Source organism: Dasypus novemcinctus, chromosome 11, assembly GCF_030445035.2.
Source record: "Dasypus novemcinctus isolate mDasNov1 chromosome 11, mDasNov1.1.hap2, whole genome shotgun sequence".
In the NCBI taxonomy this organism is placed as follows: domain Eukaryota; kingdom Metazoa; phylum Chordata; class Mammalia; order Cingulata; family Dasypodidae; genus Dasypus; species Dasypus novemcinctus.
In genome coordinates, this window is record NC_080683.1 from 32,066,761 (window position 1) to 32,093,510 (window position 26,750).

The following is a 26,750-nucleotide window of genomic DNA, read 5'->3' on the forward strand; positions in this document are numbered from 1 at the left end:
TTGGGCTGCTGCTGATTAATTTCCTGGGACTTAGAAATGAAATACTGTGAATCATTAAAAACAGCTGGGTATAAAACTTAAAATGATAGCATCTAGTCATTAGGGTGGAACATAAGAAAGAAAACAAATACTGTATGTAACTGTAGTTGCGTACATATGTACCTACATATATATTTAAAACTCTTAATCTCATCTTTTTTAGACTAAAATCACAGGTCTTTTACTGTTGAAATGAATAAGAGATTTAAATGTGAAAAATATACAGCTAGGGAAGTGACTGTGGCTCAATCAGATGAGCTCCCGTCTACCATAAAGGAGACCCTCAGTTCATGTCACAAGGGGCCTCCTTGTGAAGGCAGGCTCGCCTGCATGCTGTGGAGCACTGCCTGGCCCGCAGACTACATGGAGAGCCAACTCAGCAAGGTGACACGACAAAAAGAAGGGAGACAAGCGAGAACACAGAGGAGCCCGCAGTGAAAAGACACAGAAAGCAGACAGCAAGCAAGCCGCAGGGGGGAAGGGAACATAAATAAATACAGACACAGAAGAACGTACAGCGAATGGACATAGAGAGCAGACAGCACACAAAAAGCTGCAAGACGGGAGCTGAAAAATATATATCTATATACCTAAATTTATTTAGCCACCGTTATGTTACATCTTTCATTTTTCATGCAAGAATTTTTCAAATTAGAAATTAGCCTTTATTCTGACAAATAATAAAATATGCAAATTAAACTTCTGATATTAGAAATTAACAAACGAAAATATCATTTGCTTTGAGAATTCACTATCATTGTATTCACATTGTTAGTAAATAAAAACGTGTTATGAAAATACCAACTCCTTAAACTCTTCTGAATAACATATATTTCATGTATAGAAATAATCAAAATATATTTTAAAGAAATTAAACAAAATTAATATTTTATTTTAAAATGGGAATATATTGATCATTTTGTGTGTGTGCTAAAAATACGAAATGAAATCTGTTGTCCTTTTGTGAGTCTGTGTTTCAATTGTAATTTATATACCCTTCTCTGTGCTCTAAGAGCAGTGGTTTTTACAGAGCTATAATGGAGGGGAAAAAATTCAATGCTTCAGAAACTAGTAGTTCTAAAGTATCATTGAAATTCCATCAAGATTGCATAAATAGTTTACAAATATTTTTAAAATTTTATTATTCATTTATTTACTAATAGGTTTCCACAGATAGCATTGTATTAGGAAGCAGTCATGTTTCTGTATGCAGAAATATAATTTGCAAACTGGCAAACTAAATGCATTACACATAGATATACTTGTATATATTGATAGAAATAGAGGTAGATAGATAAAGATAAATAAACTTCCTGCAGTTGTTTTTCTTACCAGTTTGTTTTGAGTAAATCAAAGGCATAAATCTCCTATTTAAAGTCAACTCGTTGTGAGATTGGTAAAGTCCACAGCCTTAAGAAGGGAGGAGAGTAAGTTCTCTGTTCTGTGATCCAGCTGAATGAAAATCAGTATTTATACTCAAAATAATATATAAATAAACAGAACACAGAAAGAAAGTACTTGAACTTAAAACCAAGAGCTACTTTTTTGTGTGTTTATGGGTGTGCCACCTGGGTAAATCACTTAATCTTTCACTTTTAAATGGCAATGATGATATCTATCTCAAGTATTAATGAGATAACCTGTGACAATGCCATGATAAGTGTCTAGTATATAACAGGCACTCAATAATAATAATATGCCAATGTCTGATTAATGAATGTATAGTTATAAAGTTCCTCTTTTTCATATTCCATAAAGGTTGCCATGTTGATAGAGATTTCATCTTCTTGAAATACTGTGAAACATGAAATAACCATACATGCCCTCTTAAGTTTCAGTTGATGGTATTTATGTTCACAGGATGAAATATAGATTGATTATTCATGAGGGAACTGACATTTTTTCTGCTCATAGATTAAGGATCATCTTATATAAGATGATCTATATAAGGCATCTAGTATAAAACTATTATCACTTTTGCAACGATCCCTTTTATAGAAAATTGATGTTTTGAGAGTGCAATCTCATGTCTCAAATGAGAGAGAAATAATATTTGGAAAGTTTTGGTTTTTGGAATTTAATACTGTATACATTTCTGCAAATGATCTCCCTTTCTAGGCAGTCTTTAATCATTTATTTCCAATTCAATCTGTGTCTTTTGATTACTTTGACCCTTTATTACATAAATGAGGGTGAGCAATTTTATAACAAACACATTAATCTTCTGTTTTATTGTGTGGAGTTATCATCAGAACATAGCAATTATTTTCTATAAATAAGACCTTCAACTGAATGATTAATTAGGCTCAGTGGTACATGGCATTACTAAATGAACTGTTACATGCCGTAGGTACAAATACATAAAAGCTATTGAACCCTGGTTTGAAATGGGCATAATTTTAATCGTATACAAATATTTCCTTGGCAAGTCATAATTCATGAGTAACAGTGAAATTCCAATGCAGTAAACATTAGTATAATTTCTAATCATTTCAATCCTCTAATCTAGTTGACTTTGAGATTGAATTCAGTGGTGCAATATGAACTATGGTTACAGGTTAAAAGTGATTTATAGTCTTCCTCATTTAAAACACAAATGGAATCTCACCTGTTTTGTGTAATGATCCCAAACCATTTGTTACTTATCAGAGGCTTAATTTCATGCACCAGACTTCGGAAATTTAGAAAGCTTTAACAGAGTATGAGAAAACAATATGTGAATTGATAACTACTCCATTTTGACAAGACTTTTCTTGAAGTGAGAAAATTAAGCCATGCTTTTCCAGAGCTTCTCAGTAAGTAACTTATATCAGAAGTGGCTTTAACTATTTTATGGTTAGAAGCCATCAGAAGCCTGCCTATTACCTAATATATACAGTATCCTCTTGTCACAATAAGAGAGGAAATCAGGATTGCAACGGCTTGTCTCTCTGTACCACCATTGTGCACACTTTGAATTGAATTGTTATTATGTATTTATACATCATCCTTTTCTCTGATCCTTGGTCTTAGTGATAATTGCTTACAACAGCCACAAGTGCTTTTTCTTTCTACCTTTTAAACACCCATTTGGCCTTTTCCCTGTCATTCTTCTTGTACATATTGTTATGGATTGAATTTTGTCTCCCCAAAAGATATGTTAAAGTCCTAGTCTCCAGTACATCAGTACATGATCTTATTTGGAAGTAGGATGATTACAGATGGTATTCAGCAAGGTAAAATAAGGTCATACTGGAATAGGGCATGTCCTTAATCCAATATGACTCTTGTTCCTATATGAAGAGGAAACTTGGACACAGACAGAAAGAGGGAAAATGCCATGAATTGCTGGCAAGGCACCACCAGAAGCCAGGAGAGAGGCATGGAACAGATGCTTCCCTACAGATTTTGGAGGGAACATGACCCTGCTGACACCTTGATTTCAGATTTCTAGCCTCTAGAACTGTCAGTCAGTACATTTCTGTGGCTTGCCACTCAGTTTGTGGTATTTTGCTATAGCAGCTCTAGGAAGCTAAGACATGTAGCCTACACCCAGACATGTGGAATGTATCCCAAAGACACATATTCTTCACGATCCCCTGCTTCTGACCATGGTAAACATTCTGTCTAAATGGACAAAATGTCCATTTCCTCCTCTACATCTTCACCTTGCAAAGTATACGTCCTCCTCCTGGCATCCTGCTCAATCATTAGCTCCTTACTAAAGTTTTACCTGACCTCCTCAGGGAAGATGTCACCCCTTCATACTTGTCTTCTGTGAGACTTTGTTCACATCTTCATTTACAACTCCTCTCGGTGTACCACAACTGTATTTTTGCCTCTCTGTCTCTTCCTCTAGTAGAGGGGGGCCCAAACTTGAGTGTGCATGAACATCACAAGGGTACTGTGTGAAAAAGTATACATTCCTGAGTCTTGTTCTTCAGATTCTGATTCAGCTGGTCTAACTAGTGGTCCAGAAATCTGCAATTTCATTTGCTGATGTTTATGATGAAGAACTCTAGTTTTTACTCTGCAAAAACTATACTAGACTGTGAATAAATCAAAGGCCAGGTTATGTCTTATTTGTTTCTATATATAGAGGCCCAGAATAGTGACATTCAATGAATGTTTGGGAATAAATCAATAGATAATTTAAAAATACTACTTAATTTCCTTGTGCATAATTTGTAAGGTGCTTGACAGTTCAGCTATGTAGATTCATGGCTCTGTCTACAACTGTTCTCATAGAATTTTAATTAGTGGTCAATGTCAGCTGAAAGGTTGCTACTAAACTTTGTCCTTGGTAAATCACTTGAATAGAGTAATATAAGCTGTGCTTATGATATCTCACATAAAGTAGAAAGTACTGCTACTATGCCATTTTTAAGGAATGGTATCCAAAAAGGTAGATCAAAACCACAGGAAGATGCCTAAACAATAAGGTGAAATGCCACAGAGATAAATGTACATTCAGGTTAAAAAAATCAACTGCAAAGACATAGGATGATGTTAGAACTGACTTGACAGCAGTTCATTTAGAAAAATGTAGCTTCTCAATTGAAAGCAAGTTCAGTAAAACCTAATAATGTGACATAGCCATTTAAAAAAAAAAGTCATATTATATTGGAGGACATTGAGGTTAGGAGCAAAATACGTAAAGTGCAATTTCTTTGCACCAATCAGCTCTTATCTGATATATCTCAATCTTACTGTGGCATACTTTAAGATGGACATTTGGACAACTGGAGTAATTTTGTAAGAAAACAACCAAGATATTGATGAAATGAGAATCATAGCTTACCTAGACAGTTGTGGGAAACCATAGGTACTGGGCATTTACCCTGGGTACGTTTTTTATAGCCACCATAATGCTGTGTACTATGCAATCACAAAATATCAGTGGTCTATACCAATAAAATATTTAGCTCATGTGTTTTTGGGTTTGTTGGAGTTAGTTTAACAAGGATGGACTTAATTGTTCCAAGCTATGAGTTGAGCTGATCTTGGCTGCTTCCTGAGTGTCATCTTGGCTCCAAGTGTATTCATTCTGTAGCCTAGACTGAGGGGGCAGCAGCTACCATGGAGAAGCTCTTCTCGTGGTGACAATATGAAGAAACATGGGAAACACACAGGTTTTAATGTCTAGGCTTAGAAATAGACATGAAAATGCCCCCATTATTCTATTGATTAAAGTAAGATACATGGTAGTCAGGAATAATTAAAAAAAACATACCTAGCTCCTTTATTAGGAGGGATTGAAAAATCATACAGCGAATGGCATGAACACAGGAAGGGGAGAAGAAGTATAGCAAGAATACATGCTACCACACTCTAGATTTCATATTGAGAGGAGTACATTTTCTTCTCCAAGAAAGACTGGTATATGAAACAAAAACAAACTAGATTTACGTTATATTGTTTCACAGGGCAGATTAGATATCAACACATACAGATGAAGAAGTAGTTAAAGTGTTTCCTAATAAGGTGTGGTGTTAAAAAATGGAATAATGTATTTGGAAAGCAATGTAGTATTTGTACAAAGGGCAAAGACTTTGGATACAGGAATCAGTTCAAAGTTTAGACTAGTTACTTATTAAGTTATAACACCCTAGGCAAGGTAAACATTCTGACTTCTGGTTTCTTTATCTGTAACATGAGGAAAACACTACCTCATGAGATGTTATGGAGTACCTAACGTAGATGTGTGGTAAACAGCAAATGCTTCAGGGGGTTGCTATTACTATTATTAGAAGCTTACCACCCTTGGAAACATTTAAGTGTTCTCTTGCAGCACTTCAGTGTCCTTTCTTTCATCTTTCACCCATCTCCTACAACTCATTCTTAGGAATATTATATAATACAGGTCCAAAATCACTTATCCTAGCATTCCAAATCCAAAAGTTGTGAAACCTAAAGTATTTTGCCAAGAAAACCCTACCTAAAGTGACAAGAAGCTATTTATAGTCTTCATTTTGCCCTCTTGGTGTAGTTATTCATATGTTTCACTGAAATAACCTTAATATGGTTTTCTTGGCCCAGATGCAAAATAAAGTATATGTATTATGATGCCTTTCTAAAATCCAAACAATTCTGAATATGAAACATCTAGTCCAAAGGATTGCAACTAAAGGATGTTGAACCTGTAAGTTTAATGTACCATATGTGTTCACCATTCTACTTCCAGCAACCACCAAATATCAAGCACTTAACAAACATTAATTTAATGAAAAAGTGAAAAGATGTTAAGGATATTAAAAATGGGTTTCTAATTATGGAAAATGAATACATTCTATATCCTAGTTTGACTCTACCCCCCACTCATTCAGTTTTGAGATCTCCAGTGGATCTAGAATAAGTCTTGTTTTTGTTATTCCAACACTGAGATCACAAAGTTCTCTTTTCCATCTTAACCACAGTGTTAGGGATGAAAAACTCTCTTCCTTCTCTAATTAGGAATGTGCAAGTGCAAAAAAGTAAGACCTGAAGGTTTTCTTTCCTTTTTTTTTTAATGTGAAAAATCACTAAGAAACTAAAGAAAGCAACAAAATCATGAAAAAGCCATACCAAAAGAGAATGGGATAACAACTAACAGAGAACTTATTAAGCTCAGATAACCAAATCTGCCCAGTGCAGAAAAAGATGATTACGATTTTCTCCAAAGAAGAATTTGGTTTTTACCAATTTTGAGGTTTGACGAAGACCTAAAATTTTATCGAAATATAATTCTCTTCTTATTTCTTAGTACTTTCCTGTTTATTTCCTATCACGTTAGCCAAATATCTGCCATACTCAAATATCTTGTCTCCTGATACTCTTGAAGGACATGGAGTTCCTTTAATATTGAATCAATTCTCATTTCTTTGTCTTTTTGCATGATCTTGCTCTTGACTGGCTAAATTTTACCCACCAAACCAGTCTCACCTTGGGATAAGTTCTTCTGGGAAGCCTACTGTGGAATTTTCTCTTAACTCTCCACTTGGGTGGTCTCCCATGTTCTCTCCTGTCTTCTATCATACTCCTCTAGTCTAGTACTTATCACATGGACCACATTTATTTCCATGTGTGTCCTAACTGTTCCCACTCTTGGATTTTAGCAATTTCTACATAGACCATGTGGTGCCCAAAGAGGTTATTACCTCTATGAAGGACTTGCTGTGCCCTTGGAAGCATGTTCTGGATACTGACTTTTTCCTCTCTATCTTGATTATTTTAGAGCAGAATTTAGAAAAACAATGGCCATGGCTACACTGCAGATATGCTTGGTTTAGTCTCCAAAGTTGTTGATTTATTTTTTAACAATGCTTAGTTTCTAGCATTTAAAAGCAGCAGGTTGTACTAAAAACCTGGTACAGCAGATTATAATTTCTAAAAACAGCCACAAAAGTCTTTTTCATACTTGAGCCATGCCAGTCCCCTGTTAAGCAGTTAGGTCTAATCCCTCTCCCCTTGTATATGGGTGGCCTTGTTATAGAGTATAACCAATAGAATGAGGCTAAGCAGCTTCTGCTGTGTTCACTGGGATACTCATATTTAGAACCTGAGTGGCCATGCATTGAGGAAGCTACAGTCACACAGAGAAGTCCATTTGAACATTCTGACAGTGGCAGTTGAGATAGCAGCTGACAGCCAGCATTAGCTGTCAAATATGTGAGAGAAGCATCTCCAGATGATTCTTGCCCCCAGCTGTTGTGTCACCATCAGCTTCTGGGCCTTCCCATCTGAAGGTACAAATATAGTTGAGCAGAAAGAAGCCACCCCTGCTGTGCCTTGTTAAAATTCTTGACACACAGAATCCACAAGCAAAATAAAAATGGCTGTTTTATGTCACTGAGTTTTGGGGTGGAAAGCATAGGTTTCCAGTTTTTCTTATGGAGAAAAAAAAAAGATCTAGCACACCTAGGTCCTTTAACCTACACGGACTACATGGCCACATTCTCTTAAACTGAATGGAAGATAGTTGTTTTAGACAGAGCACATATTTTCCAGTTTTCCAGAGTTCCTTATTCTATTGCCACCATTCCTTACTGTTCTATATCTTGACAATCAAACAAACTTATGAACATTGTCCGACCTCTAAAGTATGTGAATAAATAGTTGTTAAACAAGTTTGCTGCTTCTTTTGTTTTTATTTTTTTTTGGCAATGCTAAGCTTCTTCACTTACCACCTGTATCAGTTTGACATAACTGATGAATTCCAAAAAGAAATATTGGATTATGCTTGTAATCTGATCTGTACCTGGGCATGATCAAGCTATGATAAGGGTGTTGAGTCCCCACCCCTTGATGGGAGGGGGCTCACAGATAAAAGACATGATGAAGAACAGAGTTGGGGGCTTTTAATGTTGGAGTTTTGATTTTGGAGTTTGATGCTGAAGAATTAAACTGGAGCCCTGAAAAGTAAGCACACAGAGGAAAGAGAAGCCAGCCCCTGGAAGGAAGGAACCTTGAAGCCAGAGTAAAGCAAGCCCCAGGAACTTAGGAACCCAGGAAGCCTGAACCCTCTCAGACCATCTTGCTCCAAATAAATTTTGGTGAGGGAAGTAATTTACGCGTTATGGCCTCGTAACTGTAAAACTCCTACCCCAAATAAATACCCTTTATAAAAACCAACCAATTTCTGGTATTTTGCATCAGCACCCCTTTGGCTGACTAATACACCACCAAAGACAGAATTTTATCTTAGCTTCTCTATCTGGCCTTAATGCTGGGCTTTTTGCAGTACACCAGGTATTTCAAGAGTACAGAATGATCCATCCATACTTTCCGTTTCTGAGACTCTGCTTACATGAGGTTTATTAGATGATTTCCAGTTTCCTGCCTGAGGGATGTCTCTAGTTCCTTAGGTTCTCTTGTGAGACTGATCTTATCATAAGGAAAATGGTTATTTTAACTCTTTTTATTAGAGTCTTAGAGGACACAATGCACTTCAAGGATATATTTTTCAGTATAAATTGACTATTTAGGCAAGTGGTTATCATTTTTCAAATGTCCAAAATAAATATGCCAAATTAAAACTTTAAAAAAAAATACTGGCTATCAGGAGCTGTATTCTCATTCTATTGAGGTAAATTCAAATGATTTCAAATCTACTACTGTTTATGCATGCAGAGGTCTGTAGATGGCATGAAAATACAACTAACCTGCAAAATATCTGTGGGAGTATATCTCAAATCCAATAACCTTCTGTAATTCAATCTCATCATTGACTAAGTGTTGAGACATAAGAGAATTGAATTATAAAATGAGGGTGAGTCATTTTATAGCAAATGGTGCCACTTAAATGAATAGGATAAACTGCTGTATACTTAATATTGTAACTTTTATTGCATTACTCATAACTGCAGTGCCTCACACTGAAATTTTCATTAGAAGGAGTTCTGTGAATTCTTAGTACTAAATACACACTCACATTAAACTTGTAGCCTAAAAACAACAGTTAAATAATTTCAATTATTTTTTCTTACTTAAAGTTGCCCTTTGGTCAGAACATTTTGAAGAGCATGGAAATAACTCCCTACATTCTTATTACGTTGAATGAATATTCTCCCTGGCCTGTGTAAGTACATAGTGAAGGTCAGGTGATGAATGGACTCAGATTTTTATATGGTTTTTATTAGTCTTTTGGTCTAAGGTCTCTGGAGTCAGTAGATGTGGGATTAAACTCACATTCATTATTTGAATGAATTGGGGAAAGTTGTTTAACATTTCAAAGCTTCAGATTTTCTCTATATTAAATGGGAATAAAACAGTTCCTAGAACATGTGTTATTGGGTGGGATAAATGAGAAAAACTGCCCCAAACACTTAGCATAAAGCTGGCACAAAATTACTGTTGGCTCTTGAACCTTTAGTTCTGAACAGCCTGTGAGCAACAGAGTAACAGTTCCTATACCTTGGGCTCTGAACCTTGAGGAGCTAAGGAGTTGTGCAAGGGAGTCTGAGAATCTCTATTTGTCCATCAAACACTCAGATCTGCGAATTCTGATTTTTTTTTTCTTTTAGAAGGAAGATGCTTTTCTCATTAATAAAATACAAATTAGTTTAAATATAGCAATTTCGTGCCATTATTTATATCTTCAAACAACTGACTCTTCAAACAACTGATCCAGCTATGCTGGATCTCTTCCATTTTCCTTCCTACCTCCACTCTCTCCTCCAGCCAGATCTATGTCTGAAAGTTGACTTGAGAAGACTTTATCTACTGGGTCTGGCCCTGTGTCTCCTATGGGTTCAGCCAATGGGAAGAGAATTATAGGAGGTTGGAAGAAGGGAGTAGAAGTGAGGTCAGGGTATTAATTTCCTGAGCTTTCTCCTTGCGGATGGTCATGGCTGCAATTGAGTCAGCTCTTGTCGGGTGGCCTTCACCTAACAGTTCTATCACCCTTTCATTCCAAATTTGGTGGCAGAGCACCTCGTCCTGGGGATATTAACCCCATGAAACTACATGATCCTTCTTGATTTCCTGGAATTCTGCCTCTGAAAATGGCCCCTTTATTAAATTCTCCTCAAATTATTCTATCTTTGGAGTTTCACTTTTTCTTACTGTGTAGATTCTGACAGATATAGATATTCAAAAAAAAAAGGTCTCCATTCTTGAAAATTTTGGTAAATAGGGCCTAATATATCAGAGGGAGATATATCTTTGCTCTACAAGCACATTCCTTTCTTAATTTGCAGAAGGAAAGCCTCTCTGCCTAGGTTGCATGAATTCCTTGAATCATACTTCAAGGAAAGCAAAAGCTTACATTTTGATATTTTGCCTATTATACCATCCTGAAGTCAAAAATTCACAATGGAAAATTATAAATTCTTAACATTTCACATCCAGATCAAATTACTATTAGAACAAAAACCAGAATTGGTTTTTAGACTTTTGCTTGCAATGTTATTATTGGTATTTAAGTAAACGCTTTTCTCTATATTGCTGATTTTGTTTAGAATAGATACTTGCTTAAAACTTGAGCATTGGTAAATGTTGGTAAAACCTTGTGAATTTATATGACTTCAGAAGACTGATCTTTGAAAATGTGACTGCCTTTTGAGGAACACATAAAACGAGGCATCAGAACATGGACAGAATTTAAATGTTTGGTCCAATTAAAGGTGTTAATCACAGGATGTAATTTGTCTTAAGCCAAAACGTCAAGTAAGTGAGTCTCCCTAGAAACTGCAATTTGAAGCTTGCATAATAAACTCATCAATCTATTTTTTTTCTTCTCTTAAATACCTAGCAAGAGAAAAAGATGGTTGGAGACTCCTCATATTATTGTCATCTTTACCAGTCATTGATATGTCATTCAGTTGAACTGCTTCCTGACAAAATTTTAGTGTAATCCCTTTTCTGATCCGTTTGAAATATCCCAGAACTAATGACACCTTATAAGACAAAAAAAGGATTAATTAAAGTTGTTATGGCTTCTGAACTCTAGGTGAACTTTTGTATGGTTGTGAATTTCCGCTAGAATCTCTATTGAAGCTGATAAAATTATTCCAGTTAGGCACCTGCCAGATTCTACTTTATAATCTCCACAAATTCTGTATTCAACTGTGCTGATTAATTAGTCAATTAAAGACCATCTCCTCTAAAGATAGTATCTTTTATCTCAATTCTGTTAAGTCACCTATATTCCATTGTTTTACCTTCAAAGATTCCAAATCAGCATTTCTTCAAATTTTGACTGCAAAAAATTTAGGCAATGCTGAGAAAAGCACTGTTTGTAAATGCTAGAGGAGTTTTCTGCACATGTATTTTTCTATATATATTTATATCTTTCTATTTGCATACGTCTAATTCTTTAGAACACTTTATCCATTTCCCTTCATCAAACCAATCTTATTTTTCAAGTCCAACTTCAGAGCCATCTCTCTCTCTCTCTTAGGTACTGGGGCCAGGGATTTAACCTCAGACCTTGTGTGTGGGAAGCCAGTGCTCAACCACTGAGTCACATCATCTTCCCTGAGTTGGGTTTTTCTTTTGTTTGTTTGTTGTTTACTTTTTATTGTTGTTTTTAGGAGGCACCAGGAACCGAACCCAGGCCTCCCATGTGGAAGGCAGAAATTCAACCATTTGAGCCACAACCACTCCCCAGAGCAGTCTTTTAAAGATTACAAATCTAGAGTAATTCTTTGTAGAAAATGAATTTCTCTAATTTTTAATTCCTAATGCTTGATTACTCTCTTGTTGTACTCATAATGAATATATTTAAATATATTCCCAGTTTGCAAATGACTCCTCATAAACATATATGTCAGAAGCAAATATTAAAATATGCTAAAAAATTTTAAAATATATTATTACTGTGTTTACTATACTATCTTGTGTACACAATTGCTTAGAATGTGCTTTTTTAATTGAACTGTTAATCCTACCTTCTATTGGTACAGTTGGACCAACAGAAATAACTAAATGTAGGTATTTAACATATCTTCAAATAAATTCTCACAGTGTTAATTCATTTCTGCTGCAAATTGGCATTATAATAATATATCACATTACTATCACTGAAATAATAGTGGTAATTTCATTTATTTGTTAATGCAGTCATTATTTTTCATCCATTTATTTAACAAATTTTTACTGAGAACTTCTAGAGTGCTAGGCAATAAATTATACTATGCTGGGGATATGATATTGACCAAAATAGACATTTTAAAATTATTATAATAAAGAATAATATTACTGTAACTAATTTCATGACCTATTGTCCTTGTCCCTTCTGCTTAGCACTAAAATACCTGTGAAATACATAAATATTTTGCCAGTGAATATAATATATGTAATTCTGAAGACAGTATGCTCTTGAGAGATGAGGTTCTTATTTGGTATCCTTATAGAGTGGATGTATATTTTTAGGCCTCAAACTCAGTTAACAATTGTCTGTTCAACACTTACTCCATGAACGATGCAATGCTAGTACTGCAAAAGACATGAGGGTGTATCACACAAGGATTCTGGACAATTAAGGGAGATAAGGGATGTGACATAGACGATCTCCATATAAGGCAGAAAGAGAAAATGCTATAGCAAAGTAAAGATATGGTGCTATTGGGATTCAGGTATGAAAAAGATTATTCCCAAATAAAGGATTAAGGAAAAACTTTTTGAAGGAACCGTTTTCAGAGCTGGATTTGCAAGGACAAGAAGAATTCAGCTGTCAAAAACTGAGTGCATAGGAAAGGGAAAAAAGAAGGTGGCAGAAGTTCATTGAAAATGTCCTTTTGAGTTAAACTTCATTATAACAATATCAAATATTTTTCAAATTTCTTCTATATTACTATTTGCTTTTTATACATATTGTGTTCAACAATTCTAGAATTTACCATTCAATTATTCAAAGATAATTCATCCTAATCCCATAAATTCCTTTTTCCTTATCTTTTGGTCAGTTAAAGCCATTTAAATATCACCAGAAGAAAAATGTAGAAAATCCCTCACATTTAGGAAATTGTTCAAAAAACTCTATGAGCTGAATGTAGCTCTACAGAGATACATGAAAGTAGTGTTTTATTGTATTCTAGTTGTTTTTGTAGTGTACGATAATTACCTTTTCTACAATTGGGTTTCTGATACAAGTTATAGAACTTTATTATCACTATCTTCTTATACACTAATGTGTAATGATGAACTAGAAATCTGAATGAAAATATTAGCAAATGTTATAAGTAAGGGGTCATTTGCATACAATACTTGGTTCAATGTCTGTTGATATGATGCAGAACTTTCTCCCATTATCCTAAATAACTGTGTTCCAATTTGACATTTACCCGTAGCAGAAGGTGTTGACTTGTGGTGGCTTTTCTATTTAACCTAATATAAATTAACCAATTACTCAAAGTTGAAGATGGTAATTTCCATAATACTATCTTCAGTTTTCCTTAGCTTTCAAGCTATCAGTGAACACTCATCTTTTTCTTAATTGCCCACGGAATTTTTTCTACACAGAATTTCCCCTTACTCCTTTGTCATGCTGTCTCTGGGGCCATGGGAAATTTAAATTTATGCAGTACATGCATATTTCCTCCACTCTGTACATGCCTATAAAGTTGTTTCTTTATCATCCATCCCACCCCTATATCTACTTAATACTGCATCTAGGTCTTTTTGGTGGTCAATAAAGCTGGGAAATAAATGATAATAATATGGTGATTTTCCAACAATTAGTTCTTTTGGTTTCTGTCAATTACTTAAAGGGGAAATCCATATGGAGCCCATTTACTTTTCTGTGAAATTTTTTGAAGATAAAAACTTAGGCAATTGAGGTTTCTAAAAATGCATTTGTTTTACAATAATTTTATTGATAATTGCTTTTTTAAAATGGAAAGCAATACAAATGTTCTCCAACTGGTGGATTAAAAAAAAACAACAATGTGCTACATTCATAAAATGATATACTAAATAGTAACAAAAAGGAATGAAGTACTGAGACATATCATAGTTTGCAGAGTCTTAGGTTGGGGGATGAGTTTGCTATAAAGGGCCATAAAGAAATGTTTTGGAGTGATGAAAAAATTTATAATTTTGATTTGGTGGTAGTTACATGATGTTATGATTGCCAAACTCAGATAACTGTACATTAAGTGGTTAAATTTTACTGTATGTAACTAATACCTCAATAAATCTGACCTTAAAAAAGCCAAAAATGCATTGTTGTCACAAATTTTGAGTCAATTTAAAGCAATATAATTAAAAACTATCAAGAATCCATCATGAAAGGAATTCTCTGTTCATAGAACCAATAATATTTCCTAATCATATTTCTTTAAGTATGAGCTTGTTTAATGAGTTATTTAGTTATGATATTCATGCAGTCTTAAAATAATGCACTATTCCATCATTTATCATTGCAAGATTATTACCTTTTATCTCTCAGACTTTAGTAAGCAATTTGATAGTCAGAAAGATAATAGAGAAAAACTACTGTTAGAAATCCTGCACAATATTACTGATATTCACGTTCAAGGAACAAAATAGCAAATTAGAGATAATCCAGAGAAGGATGCTTTAGACAGCAAATGCCTTACCTTTGTGTTTGGGTAGCATAGCTGTTATCATAGGCCTCATAAGTCTGGTCATCATATTCTCCCCCATAGCCATCATCATACCCCTAAGGCAGAAAATGGTAGAGAGACTTATTAGCAATCAATTTGATTAATTTTGACCTATTTTGGGCAAAGGAGATTTTATACCCTGAGACTTTGGTTTTGTTTTAATATTTGGTTAGTTACTAGGCATTCCATTTACTACATTACAATTCACACATCAGCGTGAATAATATTTCTTGGATCAAGTTATATTATTTATTATTTAAACTCAGCATATCATTGAAGTGGCAATATTTATTCTGGTATTTATTTAGAATCTTGATAGATACTTAGACAATTTAAGAAATTTAAATAAATTTTTCTTTTGAAATTATTATGGATAGGTAAGAACAATTGTGATAATCTAATGTGGGTGTTTCCATAGTTATCTGACAACTCCATTGGGAGCTTTTATTTTCTTCCTAATAACCATAATTAAGATGGAAACTGAAACTCAAGATCTCTAATTTGTGGCCAACTTTCAGGAAGATGTAGTTATTAAAGCAAAAATAAATATTAATTAAAAGGAAGGAAGGAAGGGGAAAGAAAAATGAAACATTTTATTCTGTTGCATATACTGATTTTTAAATCTCATTAATGAAGTAATGTTGTGCTGTAAGTTTGATTATCTAACTTATGCTAACAAATCTAATGCAGGTTTTTTATTGTGGAATGTGCCAAGAAAGTTAGAGTTTATGTATGCCAGCTCTCAATCACTCTGAGTGGCTTAGCATTATTTCCCTTTGTGGTCACTGATTTCACTCTAAACCCTGGCCATCTGTCTTGATTACTCTAACTTCTGAGCAAGGCTTTAGCTCTTCTGCCTCTGGATCTTTGCTAGTGCTGATATTTTTCCTACTGGAATGCACTTCTACCCCCATGTCACCAATCCATAACTTCATTTCAATCTGGAATCTTGTACATATTTTTATCTTGTTCAGAAATTTAAACAGAAATGTCTAGGTGTGAGAGTTTCCACATAAATCTTTCCTAAGATTTTTGAATCCCTTTTACCTGAAATCTAAAATTTTCATTCACTCAAGGAAATTTTTTTCTATTTTTTATTACTCCTTTCCCATCTGTTGCTTTATCCTTTATAGGATATTATTATTTACTTATTAGGTTTTCTGAGTCTGATTTCCATGCCTTCTTTTTTTTAATTCATGATTTCCATTTCACATATTTTTTCCTCTTGCAGTATGGGATAGTTTCTCCTTTGATCTTTGAGTACTCTAAGTTGGTTTCAAGCAGTAAATACTATTGAATACAAAAAATTTTAAAATATTCTAAAGTTAATTTAATATTCTCAAGAATATTACATGAGGATTGTTTAAAACAGCACTAAAGGGTTTATGTCCAAAAATAGCACCTCCTTTACACGTCCTTCTCCAACCACCCATTCTCTTTTAGCAATTTTATCTATTACTTTAAGTATTAATCTTAGTATTTTTAAGTGGTATAATTAAGCCAGGACTACTTCATCTATGAATTTTAGTCATTATCTATTGACTGGTCATTAATGTTTAGTCATTATCTATTGACTGGTCATTAGTTCCATTTTAAACACCTCCCAATATTGCTTCATACCTGTCTTCCTAGCATAGCTGATGTATACATTAAGTAATAATGCACGAGTATTATGCACTGCTGATCCAAATAAATCAATACAATTCTATTTTTATTCTGACACAAATTTTTGTTTCTCCTAAAATAATAATTGCTAATTAATTTTATTTTCTCTTGGTTTTCTATGTATTTATAATTATTTGTTTCCTATTGTCCCTAGTAGTTAAGCTAAAGTAACATTAATATTTCCAAGCATTCAAAAACATCAGATAATCTATCCTTTCCTATTGTGTTATAAGGAGACCTCCTTCCAGGAAAATCATGTAATTGCACTCTGGTCTAGACTGATGGATTTCCAGGCCTGATGGCAGAGTGGTTTTCCTGAGAATCCCCTTACCACTCTCTGTGTTGAATTCCATTTTACCAGATTCCATCTTTTCCTTGCTCTCATTTCTTGTTGAATATCTATTAAGAGGTATATTGGAGAGATATATATATTTATTTCTCTCTCACTCTCCTATTTTTGTCCTCCCATTCACTCCACCCCAACCCTCTACCCAGTTTTTTTTTTTTTCATTTTTTGGGTGAAAAATTTCAATTATACATGAAAGTTGAAAAGATAATGTTATGAATATTCATCTATCATTTTCCTACATTCACCAGTTGTTGACATTGTGTCCTATTTGCATTATCTCATCTGCATTCAATCTTTATATCTGTTAATTTTTTTAAAACTAGCAAATTCTTCCAGACTTTTATTTTTTCTACAATATTGAGTTTTTTGGTTTAGATGAGCTGTTTTGCAGATTGTCTACTGGTCTGAATTTATCTGATTATTCAATATTTTTGGAAAAATACTATATAAATGATATTGTGTTGAACCTTTACCTGTCCGGAATTTTTTTTATTCTACCACCACACTTAACTGGTTGGCTGGATATAGAAGTTTAGGCTGAAAAATTATTATTATTCAGAATTCTGAGAGCTTTGAGCCAATGTTTTCTACCTTTACATGTTGGTATTGAGAATTCATCCAATCTGTATGTGACCTAGTTTGTGGTTATTTTTTTTTCCCTTCTGGAAGCTCTACAATTATCTCTGGTGTTCTGAAATTTTACAACACTGTGCTTATGTGTTTTCATGTGTGCATGCATATGTGTGTGTGTATGTGTGGGTGTTCCCTTTCATTCATTGTGCCGTGTACTCAGTGGTCTCCTTCAAATCTAGAAGCTTATGTTCTTCAGTTCTGGGAAATATCTCTCCATTTTTCTTCTCTCTTTCTAGGAATATTTACTAGTGAAATATTAGATCTTCTGGATTGATACATTAATTTTGTCCTGTGTGATATCTCAGCCTTCTTATTCTTCTTAATGTGACAATTATATATATGTATTTTCCAACCTTTCCATAAAATATTTAACTTCAATTACACACACACACATTAATATGTATTCGAGTTTGTACAGTAGGTTTCCTTGTTCTCAGGGGCAGTTTAAGTATCCTGACCTCAGGTTAATTCTCCTTTGGTGGAACAAGTGTTAACATAGCCGTTTTAATTTCCCAGAGCTGCAGAACATGCAGGGTAACCCAATTCTCTACCTGTGATCCACCTGGGTCAGAAATGACAGCAGCAATGATATTTGCCACAGGTGCCTCTTGGTGTTCTTCACCAAGACTACAAAAATAGGATTCATTCACCATCACCTGTTACTAAGGACTTAAGATCTCTAGCTCCAACAGAAGTTGAGCAAGTTTTATTTTGTTTTGTTTTACTGCATTTTGTTTATGTGTTTGTGCAAAGCAGGGAGCTAGAAGAACCCAGGGAGGGGATATGGATATTGCTTCAGGGACACAAGTCTCCTGAATTAACTCCATTTCCCTCATTTTCACCTATTAAAATGCTACTGAATCCTAAAGGTCATTTTACATGACACTATCTTTAGGAAATTCTGCCTGCTCATATTAAGCATATAGTAACTCTCTAACCTCTGATTTCCAAAAGCCTGTTGTTTTTGATACCAATACTTTGAATATCTAATCATGTGCTTTATTAATTTTCTACCATTTTTTATCATTTAGAATTAGATTCCTTTTTTTTCCTTATGCATTATGGTGTTTACCATAGTGTGTTTCATAGAGTGGTCACAGAATTAATTTGTACTGAATTGTTACATTAACATGAAGGAGACATATTTTCTTCTAGTGGCAATATGAATTGACTGAAATCAGTCACCACTAAAGGAGAAATATTTCAAATGATGAGTCTATAGTATTTGTCTCTATTTATGAAGAATAGTTTTAGCATTTCTAAGGAAGGTATTACATTTTACTTTCTCAGTTATGCTTTTATATTATTAAATAATACAAAGAAAGTCTAAAGTATAGATAAAAATCTTCCTGGCAACCTAAAAATTCATAAAGCATATAGCACAATAGCTGTACTTATTGTAAAAGAGAAAGTAAATGTGGATAAATGGATATAACCTAGTTCATTTTCTAACTGATATAAATATCTGTGTTTTTAATAGTACAAGTATGTGTTATAAAGAATTTGATCTTGTCCAACATATGGAGATGAACATTACAACAATGACATTCAAGTCAGAAATATACATGTTCATCAGTAAGATAAGCATCTTTTTTTCTCTCTAATTAAGTAATCAAGTATTTGTGATGTGATTTTTGTGGTAATATTTTGATAAACAAAAATTTATGGTTGCATTTATAAGAAATAGAAAGTCAAACTGAAGTTTTATAGAGAGAGAACTTATAATATATTCTATAAGTTATTTTAAAATTGTGTACTTTAAATCCTATTTTCAGTAAAATTGATAACGAATTTACATTGGAAAATTACTTGTTTTTCAGTGATTTGAGTCGGTTTGTTTTGAGCTGGACAATGGTTCATACAGACTGGAAGAATATTTCTTCAGTTTTGTGCTCTATTCAAAATGTAAAGCTATAGACATAAAACGATTTTAAGTTAAATCTGCATTGTTAACATTTTCTATATAGCTTTTGTATGTTAAATTATCAGCAATAAATTGAGCTCTAGCTATTAGTGTTTGCCAAGTTCTGCATTGTAAATAATGTCACCATGGCCAATTTAAAGCTATCTGTGTGACATCATCACTACAAGATTTGGGAATAGATGAGCAGCAGCACACCACTATGCAGTATTTCTACCATGCAGACACAACAACCATGAAAAACCTAAGACGCATAGATTATAATAAAATACGGATCCTCTTTAATTGGTCTTTATTTTACTAACATATGAAAGGATAAATATTTGCTGTAATAAATTTTATATAATAAAGTTTTTATAGAAAGATCCCATTATACAAAGAAAAAACCAGTCTTGAATTTTTCTGAAATGTTTTATTTCTCTGAAGGCCTTGTAACATCCTCATGCCAATGTTTTTTCTTAACTTAGATCTGCAAGAATTTGTGGTTGTAGTCATGATACTCCATAGACACAAAACCCCCAAATTCTGACAAAATGGAAACATAAACAATATATCCTCTAGACATACTTTAGAGATTTTCAAATCACCACCAATTTACTGAGACAATGGTTTTGAAGACTTCTAGTAACTCATTACATAATATCGTTCAGATATTACATAATATCATTTAGAAACTCCTCATGACACACTTTGAAAAATACATAATATGTTTCCAAATATTATATTATGTCATTGATGGTTTGGCTAATGGTTTGTTGTACTGAATTTACCTATTTAAAAAGTTAAGTTGAGTCACAAAAAAATTGCTGTTTTTGTAGATTAAGAAAAATGGTCTCATGTTGGTGTTTTCCTATGGTTCAATCTATATTCATATTAGAAATATAGAACTAGCATGTATTTTGTTGATTAAAGAGGAGCCAAAATGTCTTGTGATCATGGCTTCCAGAAGAAAACCATTTGGAAATTTCAATGATATGAAATGTCATTCTGACTCTGTTATATACTCACATTTTCTTCAAAGACTTTAAAATTTATCAGGCCTTGGTGATAGATTTAGCATTTGGTTATTATCCTCCCTTTGGGTTTATTTTCTATAAAAGGTCAGTGGAAATATGTGGATAAAAGGAAATAATGTGCATTTTTTCTAATACAATGGAGAAAAAAAAGCAAATAAAATCAAGCATGCAATAATAATCAAGAAACATTAAACATTCTAGAATTAAGTAATTTAATTATGAGGGTCAAGAACATAAATTTGTCACCAAACACTAAAATGCTAGGCACAGAAGCAATTTGCAAATGCTGCCCTTTAATGTTATTGAATATAATTACCAGGTCAGAAAAGAACTTGACATTTAACTTTCTTTATGAAGTGTGGTTAATTCTTAACCTCACATTCCCTTTTTTTAAGGAGAAGTTTTAGGTTTATTAAAAAAATGATGCAGAAAATACAGAGTTCCTATATGTGATGGTTAGGCTAATGAGTCAACTCAGCCAGGTAATTGTGCCCAGTTGTTTGGTCAAGTAAGCACTGGACTAATTGTAATACAGGGGCATTTATAGACTTTAGTCACCATTGACTTTACTGCAGTGGTAAATCATAGATAGCTGATTACAATTATATCAATCATGGAGATTGCCATCATCAATGAGTGAAGCTTTATCTAATAAGTTGAATGCCTTTAAAGGGGAAGTGATTCCAGCATTGAATAAGAATTTCCCAGCCAGTCTTTGGACAGCCAGTGTCTCCCAGAACTCATCAAGGTCTTTCATTAAACTTTCGTTGCAGCCTCTGGTTGCAGCCTGCCTGCGGAACCTGGACTTGTGCATCCCCATGGTCACATGACAGACTCTGATAAAATCTCTTGCTGACGACAGATATCTCTTGTTGGTTCTGTTTCCCTAGAGAACCCTGAATAATACACCATATATCCGCCTTCCCCCCATTTTAAAACCTTGCTTTCATGTGGTACATTTGTTATAATTGATGAAACAATATTATTACAATTCTACATTAACTATAGTCCACAGTACACATTAGGGTCACTGTGATGGACTATCTTGTTTTTAAAAAAAAAATTATTCTGGTAACATATATACAACCTGAAATTTCTCCTTTTAACTACCATTCAAGTATATATTTCAGTGTTATTAATTATAGTTACAGTGCTATGCTGCCAATACCACATGTCCATCACCCCAAATAGAAACTCAATAATTTATGTTCGGTTTTTCTTAACTTAATGATTTAAACTATAAAATGCATGAAGTGACCACATCACATATGATCTCTAGTTACTACAAAAACACTTCATGATAATTATTCAAATCATAAAACATTTAATGAACTATTATCAAAACGAAAACTTAACATGGAATGCCAATGTTTTAATAGTCATTATTCCCCTAGGATGTACATTACCAATGCTTACGCCAAGTATCTGCTTGGTAGTGAGTTATTTGTACTTTCAGATGTTTCTTTTATTAAAAGTTTTACTTTTATATATGTATCTCCCAACAGTTTTATCATAGATTTTCTGCATGGAAAGGTATAGACCAGTTTCTTATATAATAGAAGGCATTTTAATAATATCCTCCATCTCCTTTTCCCACCGGAAGAGCGAGCTGCCTATTATGGATTGCTGGCTTGTTGGGCATAGCATGGCAAGAGCTGGCCCAGCCAGCTTACTCACGGTGGGGCGTCATTATGTGTTCAAAAGCTTCCTACCGCCTAAGGGTCCACGCGGTCAGTGGGGAGTCACTGCGCATACAGTCCAGCTCAGCAATGAGGTAATACTTGAATTATTGAAAATGGAAATCAGTGAATCAGTCCCTAATAAGGGGAAAGTTTCTACAATACTTCGGTATCTTATGTTAATAATAGCTATTTTAACAATTTCCTGCATCTACACTCAATATGAAGGCTGGAAATGGTGTATTTTGAGATCTAGCTGCATTGGATATAAAAAGCTGCCAAGGACCCTCAAAACCACAGGCATGCACATGTAACTCAGGATTCTGTACCACAGCGTTAATCTCTGGGGTGGTTTATTCTAATTTTTAAATAAACAAAGTGAAGTCGAATAACACTCTTAGCAGAACATGTAGTGTTTAGATATATTTAAAGATGAAACTAATGATATTTCATTCAAGTGAACAATTAGATTCATATGCAACGAGCTTTTATTGGGAGACCACCAAGTGCTAGGCAGTATGTGAAGTGCTTATGATGTGGGCTATGGGTGGAAGGCTCTTTGTCTCTTCAGAGATAACTAAGTTGTTTGACTTGTGGGTGTGAAACGGTAAGAGGCTGCAGTACTGCTCTTAGGGACCAGCAGGCTCCAGTCCCAGGAAATGTTTAACAAAGCAAGGGCTATAAACTTTAAGTATTTAGGGGAAATGCAAAAACCAAGGCTTATCTAAAATGTCTGGAGTCCTTGCTAAAAGCTTACCTAAGATGTGAAAGAGATATATGCTAATTGAAGCCTATTGAGAACTGAAACAAAGGGACCATTTGGCCTTTCCTCTCTGTATAAAAGACGTTTGAAAATCTTGTTCGGGGCTCAGGATTCAAACTGAAAGCTCCCGAGTCCGGCCGGCCGTCAATAAACCATTTTTCCTTCTCAAAATCATTCCTGAGTCCTGGCCTCTCTATACTAAAATAATTGAACTTCTCTTAAATTCCACAACATTAATGGCAACCACGAAGGGATAATAAATGAAGGCCAGAGACGGTAGCATTTTGCTGCCCCTTCCAAATTCCCGAGGAAGCCGGGAGGACTCGGGTGAACCCCAAATCTGGGCGCCCCTGGATTAAATTTAATCCAGAAAAGATGTGGGCTCCACCAGAATCTTCCCGACAAAAATCGAGGGCAATGGAAGGTCTGAAGAGAAAGATTCTGGGAACGAAAAAGAACTCCGAACATGGAAAAAGGTAAGACTCCCCGGGTGAGCAGAGTCTGGAAGGCCCTAGCTTTAATTGCTAGGAAGGGGAGGCTGATCACCTCCCGAGAGAACCCTAGTAGCCCCAGAAGGCTGGGGGAAAGCCGTTCTCTCTAGGCTTGGGAAAAGGAGGAAAACCGGGGAAAAGCCCTGGTGTTTTGGGTTTGTCTAACTGCATGTTAGAATCTGGTACTGGTCTTATATCCACTAAAGGAGTGGAGTCTCAATTTTAATAGGAAGGGTATTTATAGGTTCGAGTCCTAATATCCTGGAAATTGGTCTAGATTAAGGAAAACAAAACTTGGTTACAGGAAAATGGATCGGCTTTTCTGGTGGAGCTTGGTCTGGGTGTAAAGTTTAAACAGTGGAAAAGTCTAGCTGAAATCTTTTGTTATGGTGCTAATTTGTGAATGAATTTGCTTTATACCAAATGTTAAGTGTTCTGAGGTTTGTGATGGCTGTGGGGGCAGCCGTGGTGAAAATAAATATATAAACTTGTGGGTCAGATTAGTGACCTTTGTGCTTCTGTCTGTGTCAGCTCAATGTTAGTGTTGGAGTTGTGTCCTTACATGAAGTAGAATTACAGCTGAGCTGGAGCCCTCCCTTGCCATTGGCAAGGGGGTGAAATGATTCTGGGGCAAAAGCTGAGGAGTCTAGATGTTTGTGCATGTTCTGGTGTCTTGTCTCTGGTCTGGCCCTTTGCCCCGGCTGGGAGGCCATCTGTGTCCGCGCCAAGCACCCAAGCCTGTTGGGAATGTCCCAGTCAGGGTGGCTGGGTTCCTGGGAGAGTTGCCAAATTTGAGTAGGTTCTGTCTGCCCATTTTGGCTGAAAGCTGGAAAGGGGGGAGCGGCTTGCCCCTTTCCAGTGAGTCCACCCTTCTATTCATAAGCCGCATTCCTGTTTCTTGTGCACCCGACTGCCTGGAAGGGGGGGAAGTGAAGGAGGTGAAAAGCAGAATCAGAATAAATGCAGTAAAGTTCCCTCCTTAGGGTGTCAAAGCCAAAATACGTTTGCATTCTGCTCAGGTTCTTAGAAGGTATTGTAGTAACCTTAAGTAAGAGAATGTTCTGTGAAGGTAAACTTTGTGTTAAGGGCATAAATATAAAAGTTTTACAAAGCATTGTTTAAGGTATTTAAGTGGCTAATTGCAGAAAGTCATTATTTAACAAAACTGAATTGATAATAATAATAATAAAAGGCAATTTTATAACAAACTTATTCGGCAGCCAATCTCCCCTGCCAACTTGCTTCCAAAAAAACTGTTTCTGGTATTACATGCTACTAAGTATTTAAAGTGAAGAAAAGTTCATTATTTTAACAAACTTGTTTAGTATTAATGGCAATTATATGTTGCAAGAAGTTTGCCTGGTAACTTAGTATGTGGGATATATGGAGTGTGTTTTTATTGTTAAGGCAACAGAAGATGATTTTGTCCTAAGATAAAATGATTGATTATTGGAAAGAGTAGAGTGTGGGACAGAATCTGAATGAATACTGAAAGTGTAGAAGGTTTGTGGAAGGGAAATTTTTATGATTAAATTGAGTAAGATCAATATACAAAGAAAATATTTTATCAATAGCTTCTTGTGCTTTAACCTCATCATATCCTCAATGTTTGAAGAAGAGTCTTACCTCTTTTAAAAGAACATTTTATGTTCTAGAAATCAAATCCTGAAAAGTAGCCTTTTATTTCAAACTAACTGCAAGAGATTTATTCTTTCACTTTAAAGGAAAAATTAAAGTAATGGTTAAGTTCATTTAATATGTTATAAGTTGAATGAAAGGTATTTAAAGGTGTTATAAAATTAACAGGTTTTAAAAAATTAATAAAAACTGTAACTAAGAGTTAAAATCATTTATAAATGCATTTATATTGTAAAACAGTGGAAAGACAATAACTGAGATTATAGCTGGGTGAATTTAGCCTGAAACTATTATTTAAGTGTAAATTCTACACTAACCTTTCCTTTGTTTATGGTTGCTTCAGGCCTAACCTCGCCCTTTGCCTTTGCCTGTGGTTATTTCATAATTGAGAAGAGCTGGGACATCACTGTCTCCTCTTCTGGTATTAGTAACCCTTTCTCTCATGAATTCAAGTGTAAACTAAATAAATTGCTGCCTGATAGAATAAGGTTAAATGGCCACTGGAGTTTTATTATCTCCAAAATCAAAAGGGGGGTGGAGGGGGAGAAGTCTCCTGCCTTGACGGTCAGTGTTCCTAAGAGTGGCAATTCATGAGAGAAAGCAGTCTGTCTCCCTGAGGCTTCAAATAGCCTCAGTAAATATATATAAAACTAATCTTGTTGCTTATCCAAAATTCTGCTAATTTCAAGGTAAAATATAAAGTTCTAAAACAAAATGGTGCTAAGGCATTGAGAACATTTTGGTTATTACAATCCATTAAGTAAGAAAGAAAATTCTTGTGGTAAACTGCATGGTCATAGTGCAAATTAAGAAGAGTTTCAAAAGTCTTTGAAAAGTTTAAAGTAACTAAAGTCATGTTGTTGTGTCAAACTATTCATGTCTGCCTATTTGCTCAAATTGTTAAAAATTAAATATGCAGTTATATTTATAAATATTCTTAAAGCCCAAATTGAACTAAGCAGGATGAAAAAGTCAGAAATCTGATTATGGAAACAATTGGGAAAGGGCCTCCTCTTTGCAAGAGCTTTTAAGGCAAGACTAGGTGTGGCAGATTAAACCTATCTACTAGGCTAGGGAATTAAGAATCAGTTTGCCTGGTAATTTCCCAGTTTAAACCTTTGTCAGCCATAAATTGGAAAAAAAAAACCACACAAAGATTAGGTTAATTTTCACAGAAGAAAAATGTTGATGTAACCCGGCGGCCTGCTGCCTCAGTCTCCCACTCCCGGGTTGGACAGCAGTGGAGGAGACCAGTTTAGGCCAGTCCTATGGGCAGTGGAAGGATGCCCAAGAAGGAGCTAACTAAGTCGGTGCCATTTCAGCACTAAATTCTATTCCTTATTTGAAAAAGGGGGGAGCAGGTAAAAACTAAAATGGTTGGAATGTGATAGAGGAAGCAGTTAAATCAAACTTTTGCGTGGGAAAGTTAAATCTCAGATAAGCTGTAACTTCTGAAGTATCCAATCTATGGAAAAACAGGAAGAGCTTGCATGCTAGGCTTAGGGGTATAAATTGTGTCATTTTTCTTTG

The 26,750-nt window shown here is 34.7% G+C and overlaps 1 protein-coding gene across 2 annotated transcripts in view; it reads right to left on the minus strand.

The window, feature by feature from the left end:
* The window catches only part of KHDRBS2 (KH RNA binding domain containing, signal transduction associated 2), a 679,570-nt gene that overhangs the window by 43,506 nt on the left and 609,314 nt on the right, over positions 1-26,750 (minus strand). For both annotated transcript variants that reach the window (XR_002793225.3, XM_004473412.3), the window contains exon 7: positions 15,039-15,121. Coding sequence is in view for 1 of the 2 variants with exons in the window: in XM_004473412.3 (XP_004473469.1) it covers positions 15,039-15,121 (83 nt within the window). In the remaining variant the exon portion in view is untranslated. The remainder of the gene's footprint in view (positions 1-15,038; positions 15,122-26,750) is intronic.